This window comes from Anas platyrhynchos, chromosome 2, assembly GCF_047663525.1.
Source record: "Anas platyrhynchos isolate ZD024472 breed Pekin duck chromosome 2, IASCAAS_PekinDuck_T2T, whole genome shotgun sequence".
NCBI classification, from domain to species: domain Eukaryota; kingdom Metazoa; phylum Chordata; class Aves; order Anseriformes; family Anatidae; genus Anas; species Anas platyrhynchos.
In genome coordinates, this window is record NC_092588.1 from 141,941,074 (window position 1) to 141,959,721 (window position 18,648).

General features: G+C 40.6%; 1 protein-coding gene across 2 annotated transcripts in view; it reads left to right on the forward strand.

Moving 5' to 3' along the window:
• GPR158 (G protein-coupled receptor 158) overlaps positions 1 to 18,648 on the forward strand; it is a 195,308-nt gene that overhangs the window by 153,077 nt on the left and 23,583 nt on the right. For both annotated transcript variants that reach the window (XM_027450618.3, XM_027450619.3), the window contains exon 7: positions 17,950 to 18,188. In XM_027450618.3, the coding sequence (XP_027306419.1) occupies positions 17,950 to 18,188 (239 nt within the window). The remainder of the gene's footprint in view (positions 1 to 17,949; positions 18,189 to 18,648) is intronic.

Here is an 18,648-nt window from a genome sequence, read left to right on the forward strand (position 1 = left end):
TTTATTCAGAGGGTATAATCCAACCAGCATCACACAGTGCAAGTTACACAAATGCCAGTTCCAGGCACTTTCTGCTAGATCTTCCTAAAGTACAGTTTCCCATAAGCACTTTCACAAAAGGACTTGCTTAGGAGCTAAAATTGCTTAGGAGCTAAAACCCCAGCAATTGTATGAACTTTGGAACAACCAAACCCATACCCTTTTAGACTCCATCTGTGAGTTTTTTTATAAGAAAGAAGGTAGAGCTTATAAACCAAGTCAGTGAACTTGGTAGTTGTTTTCCACACTTTGTCACTGAAAGCACAGTGATTATATTAAAGCCACTGACAGAGATCATCCTGCAAACCCAAATACTACTATTTATTCCAAATCCCAAAAGTGTTCCTTGTGTGGGTTCCTAACATCCATAATGATTATAGGAAGGTCACAATTAGCATAACTGAGTGACCTAAAGGGTACTAAAAATCAAAATTAGGAAGACAGATTTTGTACCTATCTTCTCAGAAAGCAAGGAGCCTTTGAGCTTATCTGTTTTCTAGCTTGTTGCAGCCTGCATGCAGCTCAAGCACAGTCGGATGTAGGAAGAACTGGCAGCCTGCCCTGCCCTGGAAAGCCTCAGGTCTGTCATCATGCATCTGCATTACCACGCAAAGTCACAATCATCAATGTCATTTACAAGACTTGTCAGAAGGAATACAGAAACCAAATGATGCATCCCAAGACTATTTTAAGTAAAAACACATTTTCTCTTCCCTTTTGTCTCTTCAGTTAGACTGTGCTGATTTCTTTTATCTCCTTCATGGTATATGAAGAAGAACATTGAAGCTGTTTTCTATATTCCGGAGTCCAAATCTGTTTCTTTTGTGATTAGCTCTCGTTCCATGCTTGTCACCAAGTCTGAATTTGGGTCAATATCTGACTATTAGTTGGAAAGAAATCTTTTTAATTTTCCCCCTTTTTTTCTCCTCCCCCTATTTTTTTTTTTTTTTTGGTGGTGTTGGGGATGGATTATTTAGTTGTGCAGAAAAGTCACAGCCATGGCATTTCTTAGCACTCTTTGATATCCCACTGTTTGAAGTATTTCTGTTTAAACAACTTCTCCTTAAAAATAATCACAATTATCCACACTTTTCTAATATGTATGTGACCTCAGAGTGGAGCTGGGACTCTTTCTGCTTGCTTCATCTTCACAGTTTTTACTGAGCTTTCAGCTTACTGTGTTTCCTATTAATTTTCATTGCTGTATGAGGTTAGATTACGTGGGTCTACAAGGATGATCTTTTACATTGGATTTTGGGTGAGAATCTCAATGTTTTTCATCAATCTGATAGCAATAACACTTCCCTCTTTCTTCTTGAATTTTTATTTATTTATTTAGATAGCTCAACTCTATCTTTTGCAACACTGTCAGAACAGAAAAAAATATTTTATTTTAGATTATCTTAAAATAGACACATTATTCTAGTTTGGCTTTGAACCTTTGACAAGTAAGACTTTGACCATAATTTAAATGGTCTGTGACATTACGTAACACCTTTCATGACTGTGTTAGGACACGGATATACCAAGCCTTTGTTTTCACATTGAGGACAAGGTAGACTGACTTGCCAATGTTTATATACAGAGAACTCCACGTAGGCAGTTACAATACAGGCCCAGTGTTAGTGTCCACAACAGCTACCGTCAGATAGCTTTCCACTGATCCACGCAAAACTGGAGTGATTTAATGTTTAATTAAAGTTCATTTCCATGGTATCTGAGTATCAGAAAAATTGAGTGAAATACACTGAGAGTTTTAACTTTGTTTGTCTTCAGTATGACAAGTGTGCTAGCAAAAATTCATAACGCTGAGTGCTTTAAACAGCACTCTGAAATTTGTATTTCAGCATATGTATAAAAATGATCTACTACTCAGGGGTGCTGAGTGCCTCACATTTCTCAGTGAAAGCAATAGCAGAGAGAAGTTGTAGGAGAAAATGTTTTCATCAAAAGCAAGCCAATACAAGGACAAATGTCTCCAAACAGTTTCTGACCCAAACCCTGAGTATTACCTTCGGCTCATTTCCATCGTGCTGCAGAAGTCAACTGCCAGGTTAAGTTAATGAACAGGAAGAATAGACTGCTGTGCTGCAAAAATAAGAGAAACAGCCTCCAGGTCATCTCCCTGTACCTGTTGGCGTTCACTAATTTATGATCAAGTATGCTTCTGTCACTTTTTTCTTTATCTTACAGTGAACATGAGGCAAACCTTTACAGAATTCAGCTTGTCAGTTGATGATATTTCCTCCTGTGCTTCTGAGAGGAAGCATAGAAGATGAGAGTTACTGTTTCTTACAGTTCACTTTTTGAACTTGGACATTTCATTTCTGAATGACAAATAAACAAAATGTATCATTACTTACTTATTCATATTTATTGAAGTTGTATGTTGCATTGATATATATTTACCCTTGCAGGGGAGTGTGAGTTTTGCTTTGCTTCTTTAGAATGGATGACGGTATTGTTCAATAATAAATTTTGAAAATAAAACTAAAAAGGTGTACTTTAAGGGGCCCTAGAGATCAGAATTTATGATACTTTGTGGAATATTCAGTCAAAGCTCTGAAGTTCATAGAACAAATTACACAAAAAAGCTTCTAATCCTAATATATTCAAGCATGCTAAATCTTAAGGTCTGAGTAAAAAGCTTATTGCAGAAAGCTTGCTAAGAAAATATTACTGACTGCTGAGTTTCTTCCATCCATCTATGCAAATATATATATTAACTACACAAAGTTTACAGAATCACAGAACAGTTGAGGTTGGTAAGGACCTCTGGAGGTCTTCTACTCCAACCCTTCTGCTCAGAACAGACTTAGAGCAGGTTGTTTAGGGGCATGTACAGTCAGGTTCTGAATATCTTCAGGGATGGAGACTCTCTTGGCAACCTGGTGTTTGACCACATTCACAGAAAGTAAGCTTTTTCTTATGTTTAAATGGAATTTATGGGGGCTACAAGAAAGCTGGAGCAGGACTCTCTGTCAGGGATTGTAGTGATAGGGCAAAGGGTAACAGCTTTAAACTGAAAGTGGGTAGATTTAGATTAGATTTTAGGAAGAAATTTTATTACTATAAAGGCAGTGAGGCACTGGCACAGGCTGCCCAGAGAAGCTGTACATGTAGATGCCCCATACCTGGAAGTGTTCAAGACCAGGTTGGATGGGGCTTTGAGCAACCTGGTCTGGTGGGAGGTATCCCTGCCCATGGCGGGGGGGGGTTGGAACTAGATGGTCATAAAGATCCCTCCCCAGACCATTCTATGATTCTATGAATGTCCTGTTTGTATTTCAGTTTGTGCTCATTGCCTTGTCCTGTCACAGGGCACCACTAAGAAGAGCCTGGTTCCATCTTGTCTAATCCCTCCCATCAGGCATTTATGCGCTTTGATAAGATCCCCCTGAGCCAGGATGAACAGTCCCATATGCTCAAGTCCTTTAATCATCTTACCAGCTCTTTGTTGGACTCAGATCCAGTATGTCCATGTCTCTTCTGTACTGGGAGCTCATGGCTGGACACAGCACTCTAGATCTGACAACAGTGCCGAGTGGAGGGATAGGACCACCTCCCTCAAATTGCTGGTCATACTCTGCCCAAGGAGGCTGCTGGCCTTCTTTTCATTGAGGGCACACTGCTGGCTTATGGTCAGTTGGGCATCTGCAAATATCCCCAGGTCTTCTTCTGCAAAGCAACATTCCAGCAAATCACAATGTACTGCTGCTTGGGGTTATTCCTTCCCAGGTATAAGACCTGGCATTTCTCTTTGTTGAAGCTTGAGATTTCTGTTTGCTCATTTGTCCAGCCTGTTGTTTTTTTTTCTCCCCTAAATGGCAGCACAACCATTTGGTCTCTCGGCCACTCTTCCCAGCTTTGTGTCAACTACAAACTTGCTGATGGTGTTCTCTGCTCTGTTGTCCAGGTTGTTAAGGAAAAGGTTACAGTGCTGGACATGGTATTGACTCCTGGGGTACACCAGTAGTAACTGGCCTATACCTGGACTTCTTGATACTAATCACAGCCCTTTCAGCTTGGCAGTTGAACTCACTATCTAGCCTGTATTTAATCAGCTTGTCTATGAAGATGCTACAGAAAGCCTTCTTGAATCAAGATAAACAGCATCCGCTGTTCTATCCTCGTCCAGCAAGATAGCCATCTCCTTGCAGAAGGCTATCAGGTTGAGCACGCACAATTTCATCTTCCTAAGGCTGTGCAAACTGCTCCCAATCACCTTCTGTTCCTTCGTGTGTATGGAAATGGTGTCCAGTAGGATCTTTTTTTCTATCATCTTCCCAGGGATAAGGTTAGGTTGACCAGTCTGTATTCCCAGGGATCCTCCTCCTTGCCTTTCTTGAAGGACAGAGTGACATTTTTTATTTTTTTTTCCAGTCCTTAGCAACCTTCCCCAGTCACCACAACCTTTTAAAGTATTGGGAGTGGCCTCACAATGACGACAATGACATTTTATCATGTTGCGTGCATGAACTTTAGTATGTCTAGTTCGATTAAATGTACCCTAACCTGATTCCTCTCCACCAAGGTTAAATCTTTCTTACTATGGGCTTTCCCAGTGGTCTTGGGCACCCAGCATTCCTCAAGGCAAGTCCTACTAGTAAAAACTGAGGTGAAAAAGTATGTCAGTCCTTGCCATGTCACCACCAGATCCCTGCCCTATTGAACAGTGGGCCTGCATTTTCCCTAGTCTTTTTGCTGCTGATACACCTGTACTAGTCTTTCTTGTTTCCCTTCATGTCACTTACCAGATTCAACTACGGATGGGTTTTGGCTTCCCTAATCCCATTGCTACATGCTCAAGCGGTGTCTTTGTATTCTGCTTGGGTAACCTGGGTCCTTCTTCCACTTCTCTTACACTTCCTTTTTTCTGACTTTAGTCAGGAGCTCCTTATTCATCCATGCAGGCCTCTTGCCACCTTTGCTTGATTTCCTGCACCTATGATACCTTTCTTGCACCTTTGATACCTTCCTGAGCTTGGAGGAGCTTGAAATTTTGTCCCCTTATCTCAAGATCCTGAACATCACCACTCTTGGTCACTTCAGCAAAGGTTGTCCCTGACCTTCATGGCCCCAGCAGTTCTTCCTTGTCTGTATTAGTTCCAGCAGAGTGCCTCCCTTCCTTGGCTCCTCTGTCACCTTTGTCAAGAAGTTATCATCAATGTGTTCCAGAGACCTTCTAGATTGGCTATGCTCTCTTATGTTGCCCTTTGAGCAGGTTGCTGAAGACCCCATGAAGACCAGGACCTGCAAACATGAGGCTTCCCCCAGTTGTCTGAAGAAGGCCTCATCTACTTCCTGATCAGGCGGTCTGTAGCAGATACCCACTAAAGTGTCACCCACATTGGTGTTCCTGACCCATAAGCTCCGTTCTCACTCATCAGCAGTCATTTTTAAGGACACCATTAACAATGGCTAATTCAGGAAGCAGTTCTAGCTGTTGAGGCACACTCCTAGCAGTATGGTATTATACAGGGCTGGGAAGGCACCAAGTGAGGTTGTTGAATGTGGGGGGTCACCCACAGCATGTATTTCTCAATACATGCAATATATTTAATTGTTTTCACAAATTTTAAATCCAGAGAGATATTCAAAAGCTAGTTTACAAGAAGCTGTAGCTTCCTCAGAAGTGCTCATGATTGACCTAATTAGCATTTTTTTCTGATTGCCACACATATTTACACATACTGAGAGTAAACATAGTTGAACGAGCACTTACCTGGCAATAGAATATGGAAGTTTATGAAATTTTATTCAGATACTGCTGACACTTTACAGTGATTCTGGACTACAATTATTTGAACTTCCTTTAATTAGATGTTGTATTTTACATGAACCTGTTGTGGTTTAAACCCAACAGGCAGCTCAGCACCATGCAACTTCTTGCTGGCTCTGCCCAGGTGGGTTAGGAGAGAAAATCAAAATCATAAAAGTGCAAGAACTCATGGGTTGAGACAAAGACAGCTCACCTGGTAAAGTAAAAGCCACGCACGAGCAGAGCAGAAGAAGGAATCCAGTCACTGCTTCCCACTGGCAGGCAGGTGTCAGCTGCTCCCAGCAGAGCTGGGCCCGTCACTCATAGCGGTTCCTTGGGAAGACAAACTCCGTCACCCTGAACATCCCCCCCCTTCCTCCTCCTTCCCCCCAGCTGTTACAGCCAAGCATGCTGCCGTGTGGTGTGAGACATCCCTTTGGGCAGCCTGGGTCACCTCTCCTGACTGTGTCCCCTCCCAGCTGGCAGGGCAGCAGCTAAAAACACCCGGGTGCATGATTACCAGTATTTTGTTAAAAAAATCCAAAACAGAGCATCATATGAGTCTCTATGAAGAAAATTAACCCTATCCTGGCCAAAACTAAAACAGAAACATTGGAAAAAGAACATCCATAGTGTAATTTATCTCCTCCAAAGTGTGAATATAACCGATCTGTTTAAATAACAATAGTGGCAGTCAGTAGCATGCTGGATTCATACAGAAATAACATATGGAAAAGCACAGGGACATTCTGCACTGTTGTGTGCAGTGCTGCTTGCACAAGCCAAGCTGAGGCTAATCAGAGCAGAAGATTCCATCCCTCTTCAACAGTTTATCAGATGTCTATTTTATACAGCTGGGGCTTTTTAGTTGCTGTTTTTTTTTTAGTTATTTGTTCCTTTATTTTACTATTATAAACAGAAGAGATGCATTCTTCTCATTCTTCTGTATTTGACTTTGGACAGATTTTCTTTTTTGCTTTAGCTAAGAAACTGCTGTGCACATGCTGATGTTCATTTCTTACACAGTCATCGCTCTACTTGTTCTTCTACCAGTAGGAGTTTTTCAAATACTGGAGTGTGAATGAGGCTGGGTCTAAAAAATTCTATTTTGGTCTGTTTGCCTGTACTGTAGAATTTCCTTTTTTTCTAATGTTCTTAGCGAATGCTAAAAGGGAAGCATGAATAAGTTGGGCAATATGGCAGGGAATTTATGTGAGTAGCAGCTTGGCTACCAGCTAATGTCTGTTTGTCCCCTGCATCATCAGCATTCAGAAGAAAAGAGTGGTTTTGAAATAATTAAGGCTTGGAACCTTATTTCATTGTTGTTTTTGAGACTGGAGAATTTACTAATATAAAATAAGAAGACTACCAATGGAGGGGAGGGCCGCAGGTAGTACTGCAACATTTAAAGCCAAATATCTACACCTCAGTATAGGGAGATTTATATCTGATGTTGTTCCTGCATCTTAAATATCTCCTGTAATCCTGGGAACTGCACAGGAAGCTGCTGCAGGAGCCTTTGGCATTTAACTCACATGTTGGGCTTTTTATTCTATATGAGGTCACTGCTCCTCCATGCCAGCAACTGGGCTCTTCCTCTCCCTGCTGTGGGAGATGCTTAATAAAGACAAGAAACTCAAAATCATCTGGACAAGGTCCTGAGTAACCTGCTGTAGTGGATGCAGCCTCAGTCATGAAGGTTGGATTAGACAATTTCTTAACCTCTCCCTTCACACCTCAGCTATTCTGGCATCCTGTGAATTAATCGACCAGAGCAAAAATAACTCCCCAGAGGCCTGATGGGCTTTTGTGCTCTTGCCAGTATTTTCATTCTCTTCAGTGTAATCTACTTGCAGAGGACTGTTTTTAATAATAACAATATTTTATCACATGGAAATTTCATCCAAAGAAGTTAGCATTGTTTATGGTCTCAGTTTCCATTGGTGATGACTCTGCTGTATCTCATGACAGGTGGAGATGTTCCCGATTTAATCTGTTGTAAGAATGGTTTGAATCTTATCATTTGCAGACAAGCTGAAGAATAAACTTTCCTTTCAAATACACATGAAGGTCTTAGCTGTGATACCTGCATGCACAGACCACAAGATAAATTTAATATTTATTCCACAAGTGGAAGGAGAACATAATGCTGATAAAGAGCTTCATTTTCAATAGAGTTGATATAAAACACTGCTGCCTGTCAATCATATTATAAAATGGTTAACATTGATTTTATTAAAGTGAGCACAAAACCCTCAACAAATATTTTCTAAGTATTACAGATGTGTTTCTTTTGACAGTTTTCGACCAACTCTCTCCTCAGGCTTTTCTATACCACATTCTATTAATCTCTGTCAGCTTCACACCATATAATAATCCTGCTATTTGGATTTGAGTAGGAAATTGTGTCCAGTGGGTGTGATTACTCATTCTTATGCCTCAAGGTATCTAGTAAAATATAGTAGGACAGGCTCTTTTTGTTACATCTGGGCTGTTTAACTGCCTGCCATGGATGTGAATGCATGTACATGAGAGCAGAGCACAGAGGCTGGGCCTTTTAATGTACTGTCAGGTCTCCTTCTCAGTGTCTGCATTGTGGGTTAAAGGAAATGCTCTTTTGGGTTGTTCTTGTTCATGGTTACTTAACTGAGAGATGATATGTAAGAACTTTGTATGATTAGCTTATATGGGCTAGTAGGAAAAGAGATTTTTTTCTAGATATTGACTGTATTAATTTGTGAGAAAAGCATAAATCTTGGAAGTTGTACTCATGTAGACCTCATTAATGTCAGCTGGAAATCAGGAACTTTTCTTCTTTAGAAAACCAGGTTTCCATATCTGCATATGATTAGTGATGAAGCAATAAAACTGGGAGGATGTCATGATGAAACATTTTTATGGCTTTGGTTGGATATGTAAAGGCACACATGCTCCTGGCCATCTGACATGGAAGCAGCTCTGTGAAACTCTCTCAGCCAGTTCAAACTAACTTTCATCCCTGAAACATTTTGAGAGAATGAAAGAGAAAGGAGAAAGAGAAAGGAGAAAACTATGCTGCAAAAGATAATAGGGGGCATAAAAAATGGTGATGCATATACAGATAGGAGAAGTTCCTGTCCTTTCAGCTGCTGCTGTTTGCTTCCTGCATCTTTAATAATGGATTGTCATTTTTAAGTGGTGCTTATTAACGTAATTTCAGAAACAAAAAGGAAACAAGTGCTTGCAAGTCATGTGAGGAGATAGTTTGGTGCGAAACAATGCTCTGCAGAGTGCTTTAGTGAGCACTCCACAGCCACAGCATCTCTCCTGGTCTCTTTCTTCCCACTGAAACTTTTTTGAAGGCAACATACTTAAAACCAAATGTGTTGATGCCAAATCCAGGCAAAGCAAACTTGATCCTTTGTTTTGCTGTTGCCAGCTTTTTATCGTAGAGAACCAGTTTATTTTGAAAAATATTTCTCTTGAATGTCCTCCAACAATGCAGTTAAACCAACAGCCAGCTACAGCTTCGAGTCCATGCACCTTCTCTACAGGAACCTCCTCCAAAAAGGCAAAGGAAAGACTCAGAAAATTAAGGTTCTCTCTGACCAGCTGAGGTGACTGATTTTTTAAATGGAAAAAATAAAAAAATAAAAATTGAGACAAATAGATGAATAAGACTGTAAAGAGCAGTATTTATACCTAATTCTTCACTTGTGTACTGTGTCCTTGCAGGGAGGTCTAGATTTGATCTAACCTAGTGAGTTTTGAAGTTGCATTGTGCTCTCCACAGTCTTCATCGGTTCTTGGTAATTTTGTTTTCAGGCTCCCAGGTCTACTCCATCTCTCTGCTGTCACCCCCTGCTGCCTCTCAGGTCTCTTCCTGAGCTTGCTCAGCAGTTCACTGACAGACAGAGCAATATGATTTCCATCAGAGAAGTCTACTAACCTCAACATTTCCTAAATAATTGCATGTTTATTGTCTTACATGTAAAACTAACACCAGATATGACATACAGCATGAAGATCCTCAGGAAATTTGCACCAGCTTGAGAAGCTGTCTACGGAGAAAATAATTCAGCTCCTAAGGGGAAATTAATTTTCATCTCCCCCCACAAGAAGAGTTTTCAGAGAAGTCATTAGATCACTGATGACAAACCCAAACTCAGACTCTCTTCTGAAATCTTGGCAGTCGACTAGTTTGTTCCTTTACAGCAGGGATGGGAAACCTTCTCATTGCTGGGGCTGGGGATGCTTCAAACACCTCTACCAGTCTGCACATTAATGGGTTCCCAGTGATGGTAGCCAGCAACTGCCCCAGTCCATGTGAAATGGAGAGAGAGCCACATCTGGGCTTCAGGCTATGGGATCTCAGATCCTGCAGTGGAAAATTCGTAACAGAATCAAATGATATTATTGCAAAAGCACTATTAAAAGTTTTTAATGTTGTTAAAGTAGCTAGTAAGATGGAGGAGATCACATAAAAGGAAATTTGATTTTCTGGTGCTTTAGTATGGAAACTTGCTATGAACTTAGAGATAAAAACTAAATAAATTAATGAGGTCTTCTTATTGGAAACCTTTTTCAATCCACAGTGTAGCGCACATGAACTAATAGTTTCAAGAAAGAGAGTTAGTAGCCACATGTTCAATGGGATACAAAGGGGAAAACAATGAAGCCTCCATCTATCAACAGTAAGATATTTCATTTATGAAATTATGGTTATGTTGTTTTCTTCAGTTGCTGACTACTGTTTAGTGCATTGCTCAAAAAGTAAAGTATATAGCGGTCTGTAATTATGCTATTAATATATAGTCCAGTCTTCAGAATAAAGCACTGCTAGGAGAGTGAACTGTAATTCACTCAAATTCACTAGATTTTTTTCACTGTTTTTTGATCCAGGAAGAAGCCATGCATTCTTCTTATATATTACTTCAATGAAATAATCAAATAAGTTAAATTTATAAGAGTGGTGTAACATGTAGTGTATATCTTGATTGTTAAACTGTCCAGTCCAGTTGAAGATCTCATAAGTACTGTTTTTCTTAAAGCAGCAATTCTTCAAATTGTGCAAATGGATCACCGGATCTATTGACATTAGCTTAAAAGGAAGGAGGTATTTTGCTTTTGTGACCACATTAGAAATGTTGAAAAAGTACTGTCTTTTTTAATTTGGGTTTATCATTCTCTAATCAGAAGTGTAGTGCTTGCCAGTGAACTGAGAAGGAGCAGAAAGGAAAGAAGGTCTTTCTGGATCAAGCCATGTAACCACCCCCAAATTTATTTTGGTCTGGATTTGGGTTTTATCCATGGCAAGACTTTTGCTATCTGTAGTGTGCCTATCTAAGAAATAAAATGCAAGCTTTGACATAGGGTTTTGTTCAGCTACCTTATTGTTGGTCACTAGAAAATGCCTCTGACATTCAGAGAGGTTGCTGAAATCGTCCATGAGTGTTTTCAGCAGGAGTGAATGCCTGTGTGGAGCAGCACTAACAAGGAAGGGGATTTGTGCCATCCCCACTGCTTTTACTCATCAGCCTTTGTTAAAGCAAACATTGTCAGCCTGGAGCGGGAGGGGCATTGGCTTTGTAAGTTCAACTCCACAACACCCTGTGAAGCAAATTTTGTAATGATCGTCTTGAAAATGTGCTTGACCTGTTGTAGGAGAGGATTACTGGCAGGCAGTGCTTGAATGTGTTTTCACAGCATAAGCTTCCTGATAAATAGTGACTCTGAGATCTTTTCTGCTGCCTATTCTGAAAGTCTTTGATAGGAGTAAAGAACTGAATGGCTTTAGATTTACAAAAAGTTAATAAGCACTTGATGATTTTTAAGAAGCAAATAATTAGCTTAGCCAAAGCTTGTATAGCCTGAAGGATTTATGATCTTCAGACTAAAGTCCTAGCGGCAGGAGTCTTAACGATATATGAATTAAGGTTTCTGCCACAGAATCACTGCAAATTTGAATGAAGAAGAGCTCAACGGGGTTGGTTTGCTTATGGAGAAAAATGTCTGAGGAGCTGACCTCATTTTTAACAAGTGAGGGATGTAATTATTTAAACCTGTCTACCAGGAGGAAATTATTGAAATGGTTTTATTAACCATTCAGTAGCAGATTCAGGAAGAGGCGGTGTTATCCCTATTCCAACATCCTGGATTTTCAGCATTTTAGGAATCTCACACAGGGTTCCGTGGTCATGAGCTCTTGATTTTGGTGCCCCGAATGTAACTGTGTGACATTACCTTAAACATGAGTAACTGGCAAACAGGAGACATGCCACTGCTAGTTGTCTGGGGTCAGAGAGATGGGCCCTTATAGCATATGTAGTCACTGTCACAGTTCTCTGTAGGAGCTTTGCATGGTCAGGACTTGACAGCAGAGGGTCAGATGCTTCCCTGGCACTCCACAGTTCTGCTAATCTCAGCAGGATTCCTGGGGGCATTAGTGCATTAAGTGGTTTATTAGAAGAGATAATTAGCACAAAGCAGCTGAGGATTTTGTAAATAAGGAGACTTGGTCTGCATCACTGAAGCCTGGTTACGTGACACGGCAAGTCCCCAGCTGAGCCTTCTTACTTCTCAGCTCCCTGGTGCTTGGCGCATCCACCAGGATGGGCAAGTCCAGCTAAGGAATTGCCGTGGCTGATGAGACCTACCTGCATGGTAATATGGACAAAAGCACTTCCAAAAGCAACACGCACACACAGTTGCAGCACCTCCTGGCATGGGGGCCAGCAGCCAAGCAGAACAGATGCGCGCAGCAGGGCAGTGAGCTGGGGAGCAAGGGGGCACAGGGGAACGGCAAGCACCAGCTGATCTGTCAAAGGACTCCAGCTACAATCCCTGGAATCAGCCACAGACAGACAAAACTTTTTGATCTATGTTCTGCCAGGAAACTGAGCTTCCCTCAGGTGGGAATTTAGACTTGCAGGTGAAAGAAGAAAATATAGCATATGTATAGCACAAAAAGTGTTAGAATCTGGGGTACATTTAAAGAAACCGCAAATAATTCAGTGAGTTCATTCCAGGCTTACCCACATACTGATAGACAAAAGCTACTTCAACTCAATACATTTTCATCAAAACAAGTCATATTTTTAGACTCTTTCTGTATTATTAAATATACATAATACTGAGAGTCCAGTGGTGCTCATATGGGAATGAGTGAGTGGTTCTGATTGCAGCGGGGAACTACTGGGCTGCTTTTTCCTCCTCATACCCTGAGCCTTCCCTTGAACTGCCTGTGATTTCCCTCCCATAATTTATGACCTTCCTCAGTCTGGTCAAACTCTTGGAAATTATGGCAGCATGGTTTATCTCCTATATATTGATCCAGCACTGGGACTTTCATCAAAGCACTGGCGAATGACCTTTATAACATTTCAGTGGCACATTATATATTTAGTCCAGTCTTCCTCCATGTGGTATATGACTATTTTTAAAGGCACAGTGCAATACATATAGTATTAAAAATAATCTAGGAAAGTACTATATTGAGCAGGTTAGCATTATGTCATGAGCTATGGGTCTTTGCTTTGCTTACTAATGGTAATTTTTAGCAGGCACTGAAATAAAATATATTTTTAACACATCTTGACAGTTCTTCACAGCTTTGTTTTCTAGCCATATATTTGAACTATTTTATTACATTGGTTTTCTGTAATAGGAAATTACTTTAAAACTCTGTGGAAAGTATCAAGGAAACTATACTTTCAAAATTGCAGTTTTGAAGGTAACTAGAATTTGTTAAGGAAAAAAATATCACTGTTTCCCTGATCACTCAGAATGCAAGACTATTCAATCAGTAATTAGACATTAGGAAGAAGTTCTTTACTGTGAGGGTGGTGAGGCCCTGGCCCAGGCTGCCCAGTGAAGCTGTGGCTGCCCCATCCCTGGAGGTGCTCAAGGCCAGGCTGGATGGGGCTTTGGGCAACCTGGGCTGGTGGGAGGTGTCCCTGCCCATGGCAGCAGGCTGGACCTGGGTGGGCTTTAAGGTCCCTTCCAACCCAACCCATTCTGTGATTCTGTGATTCTGTGTGTATGACACAGTCTCACTATACCATTGTCATACTGTTGACACAGCGCAGCTCTCAGCCCAGGTTGCTCAGGTTTAAGATGGCCAGATTCAATAAAGCAAAAAATCACCCTGATTTCATTGAGTTTATTCCATGTTGGGCTTCATGCCTATTTTATGCTAAGGCCTTGAGAAATTATTTGGGAATTAGACAAGACTGATTTCGAGAGTTTGAGCTGAGGTGTGTTTGAAAAAGCTGTTTATTTGAATCTCTTAGCAAGATTTTATCCTTTATAGCCAAGAGACAGTGACTTGTGGTATGAGTGCATCTAAATACAAACTGTGAGGTCTTGGGCCTTCAGTGTTGATGTTCTTCCTTCAGTCATCTTCCCTGATGTGGAAAAAAAAAACACACTCAGTATTTGTGTGGGTGCATGTATGTGTCAAGTGCAAGGTGTGTTTTCTTTGCATTGGCATGGTGCCGTACATGGGCCATAGGTTCCTCTTCTCTGTTCTCAGTGGGATCACATCAGTTTGCAAGCTCTAGTAACTAGTCTCCTGTTCACTGTTACTCCAGAAGAAGCAGATAAGACGTAATCCCTCTCCCATAGGAAGTCAATATACTGCATAAGAGCTCTTGACCCTTAATCTTTCTGATATAGCTTTCATATCACAATAAAAACCATCAGTCTGGAACAGAACAGTTTGACAGGATGACTCAGTAAAGCCACAAAATGACAGATACTAGAAATAAAAAGCAAACAAACCGTGCCAGGTCACTGCTGTCAAAGCAGGACCCTTCACCTGTTGTTCCTTCCACTTATGGAGTCAGCTCATGGTTTGAGGACCATGCTTTCTGTTCACAGAGTGAATTATTGATATGACCTGAAAATTCAGTACGATCTTATTTATTTTCTAAGATTATACATTACGACTCAGGACATACTTTTTACAGCAGCAGCCACATGCTTTTGTCTGCAGTCCCTATGCTGGCGATCCCAGCCGGATCTGTGAACCAGGGTGCTCTGTCCTTCCATTTCTGATCACTTCTCCTCCTGTCTGCTGGGCTGCCTATTCCTCTCTGCTCTCAGTATTTGCAATCAAGCCCTCACCTTGTCCAGCTACATAGAGCCACGCCAAAAAAAAAAAAAACAAAAAACAAAAAACAAAAAGCCCAAGGCCTCAGATCACAGAGCTTAATTCTCCCCAGATGACTTGGTGGTGCAGACAGCAGAGTTGGGGGTTACCTTCAGTAGTTTCCAGACAGTTCATTCAGCCTGAACTGTCTTCTTACTCTGCTAAAAGGATGGCTATTACAAACTGGCTTTAATGTTGTCTGTACTGTCTGTAGGTCAAAGCTTTGCTTAAAGGCAGCTTTTAATGTCTTCCAGCAAAGTAGATAGAGCACATCACAGTGTGATGTCTGATCTGCCTGTAAACAGAGCTGACGACATTTCACTGAAAATGATGATTGGTTTATTCAACAGCAGTGCATGAAAGTGCATCGCGTGTGCTGAACAGTTTTATCTGGAAATAGAGCTAGAAGATGCTGAGGAGGATGCTTATAGTTCCTCTTTTGCCTTAGATCAGAGGCAATACCTCTCAGTGTCCAAAGCTTATCACAACCAGGAGTTTTGGGGATAGACAGTACAGGAAGAGGAGTTTTTTTTTTTCAGTTGGCATTGCTTTACTTGATACCCATGATTAAACATCAATTTGTTCAGGAATTTGAATCCATGGCTACATACATATTGATAAATTAAGTGGCATCTGAAAATGTTCCTGGGTGCTGGAACTCCATCATCTGGGCATATTTAATTTCATAATATAGATGTAGCCCAGAAACTCTATATCTTACCTCCCTGTGAGAAATCTCTCTCATTTGCTCAATAACTTTTTCAACCCAATATGTAGATACAGTGTGGAAAAGGAGGACTGAGTATTGTCTACCAAGAACTCAGGGCAGAGATTTGAACCATCTTTCTGATGGAAAGCACCAGTCATCAGACAACACACAGTTCCCGGGCAATTTGGTCTCATATCACAGCAGTTAAACTTCTGGGGTTAACTTAGATAGTATATGAGTCAGAGGTACAGGAAGGAGAAAGGTGCTCCAGCCTGGTGAGCAGGGATGTTTTCAGGAGGGGAACCTCCTGGGTACATGCCTCTGCTTTAATACAGGCTCAGTAACATGTAGGGGAGACTGAGGATGTGTCTGCCAGTGATGAGGTGGTGAGCAATGTGGGTTTGGATTCATATTGCCACAGGAAGACAAGGGAATTGCAACACTGGACCTCATGTTCTGGTTGAGCACTTTCATGCCTCAGCCTTTGGAAGGGAGATTTTCAACATTGCAAGTCTAACACAGCTTTTCTGATAGCTCTTCAGAAATATATATATATATTTTACATAAATTAGAGGTTAGGTTACATGTAGGCCTATATTTTGGAGATATAAATGGTGGTGGTGATGGATGCCTGTTTTTGTGAAAAAGATGAGGGAAAAAAAGAAACGCAAATTGGAGGGTTTTTTGACTGCTCTGCTGCAGCACGTTATTTGTTTCACTCTACTTAGATCAATAAGTAGACAGGCCACCCCACTCCCTATGAAAGCTGTTTCACAGTCAGCAGCTAATGAGCTAGTACTGCAAAAAAATTAATGAGCCCAGGCTTGTTATGTCCAGAAAAGGTTCACAGTTCAGTAGAATCACCAAGAATTGCCTTTGGAGAGCCAAAATACAAAGGAAATAGGAGTTTATTGCTATTCTCAGATAGTTTGTATGATTTCTCTAATTCTTAAAGCTTCGTAAATGTGTGGTGAGGTTTTTCTCAAATGGCAAACAATAGCAGTGAAAAAATGATTCTGATTTCATCACAAAAAGAGTATCTCCTTCCTTCCTTCTAAGAGGCTAAGTATTGATCGTCATTCACAACATGGAGGAGGAAAACTTTGCTCATATTGAATTTTAGTGTTCTAAAAAATGAGGATTTACTGGCATTGCCTGGAACAACGGTGCTGTGGCTGATAAAGGCAGAAGGAAATTGTCTGCCTCGCCTCTGTGGAATTTTCTGCCTGTCTTTCCCAAAGTCTTTGGGAACCTGCTTCAGATATAAAACACTTAGCATCTGGGAAGGGAGAGGAGAACATCAATCAGATGTGGAAGGATCAAAACCTGTGACTCCCTGTGGAGTGACTGTTGGGAGAGAAACAGCTGAATAATGTTGAACATATTCAGATCTCTGGCTTCACCTAACGCACACTGTGAGGGCTGTGTTTGTAGTCAAATGCTGATTCATTTTATGGATGTGGAAAAGACTTTGTGCTTTTGCCTTAAAAGACATTGCGTTATTGTTTGTCTGAGAGGCAGAGCTGGTTGCTTCTGCTTCCTTTTAGACAAAAATAACCATAAATATTAAACTGGAGTGTGATTTTTTTGCTGAAAGTGCAGGCCTGGCCATAAAATGATTTGGGATCTGGCTGAGGAGCATGGTACACTGCAAATATTTGAGGGTTTTTAAAAACTCAACTTTATTAAAAAATTATTTTTTTCTAAACCTCAGTGATAATTAATCCCATGTGGATATCAAGAGTATTCAGTGGTCATGCTCATGCTCAGGAATCTAGAACTGGAGTGGCTTTGAGGACAAAATCACTTTGAAAGTGCCTTCCACAGTTACCTCTACAAGGAACAGGATGTTGTCTTGTAAGCATCAAGAGTCTATGAGAAGAATATCAAATAGGGGAATTGTATGATTTGGGATGAGCAGACAGACAGCATCACAACAAAATAAAATCTCACACATGGTTGCTGTTTTATGGATATGACCTTCCCTTTTCCAAAGACAGAAGTCTTCCACTGGGAGCTGGAAGGTAGAAAATAGCCTGACAACACAGCATGTGAATGCATGTCTCTAGCATAAGTATAGCTAATATTTTCTATTAGTGCTCTGTAGCACTCTCTGGGCAGCAATCAGTTCCATTTAAATATGATGAATATGAAAGTAATAATGTTTCAAATTTTACTCTTCTATATACTGTCAAGGGAGAGAATGTTGATATATTTTTTTTAATAGTCTGATAGTGAAATAAAATGAAAATCTAATTCCTGCAACACAGTTAGTTCTCTTTTTAATTCTGCCATGTCTGAATTTTTCAGGGTTTTAAAGGTATTCCTGTCCCGAACTGCTCAGCGTATTCCATACATGACAGGTGGGCGAGTGATGAGGATGCTGGCTGTAATTCTCTTGGTAGTCTTTTGGTTCCTCGTTGGCTGGACTTCTGCAATAACCCAAAATTTGGAGAGAAACATTCCACTCATTGGCCAAGGACAAACATCTGACCACCTGATCTTCAATATGTGCCTCTTAGACCGCTGGGATTACATGATGGCTGTTGGTATGTTCATTTTCTAGCTTATCCTCTAATGTCTAAACTAAGGTTTAGTTGCTTTTTCTTTACATTTTCCTTCTTTTAGAATATCTTAAAGCTTTATCAGGATGCATAACATCACTTGAAAAACATTGAGGAGAATGAAATATTGGCATAGGTGTTTTTTAAATGGTCTGAGAAGTATAATTAAAATATACTGAGAATTTTATGACTTTCAAAGGTTTGTAACTTGGATTGTAGTAACAAAGTGGTGCTCAAGAGCTGTCATCTTTGAAGGCAGAATGTATCTAGCTATTCTACACTATTACACATGAGAAATTTTGGCAGAAATAACAAAGGCTTTGTGCTTCTGCACCACAGAACTGGACAGAGCTGTCACGTGGAGAGGAGAAGAACTTGCTAGAGCACTTTTTCATAACTGCACAGAAATTAGTATCGAAGTAAGAGGAATAGGAAATGCCCATCA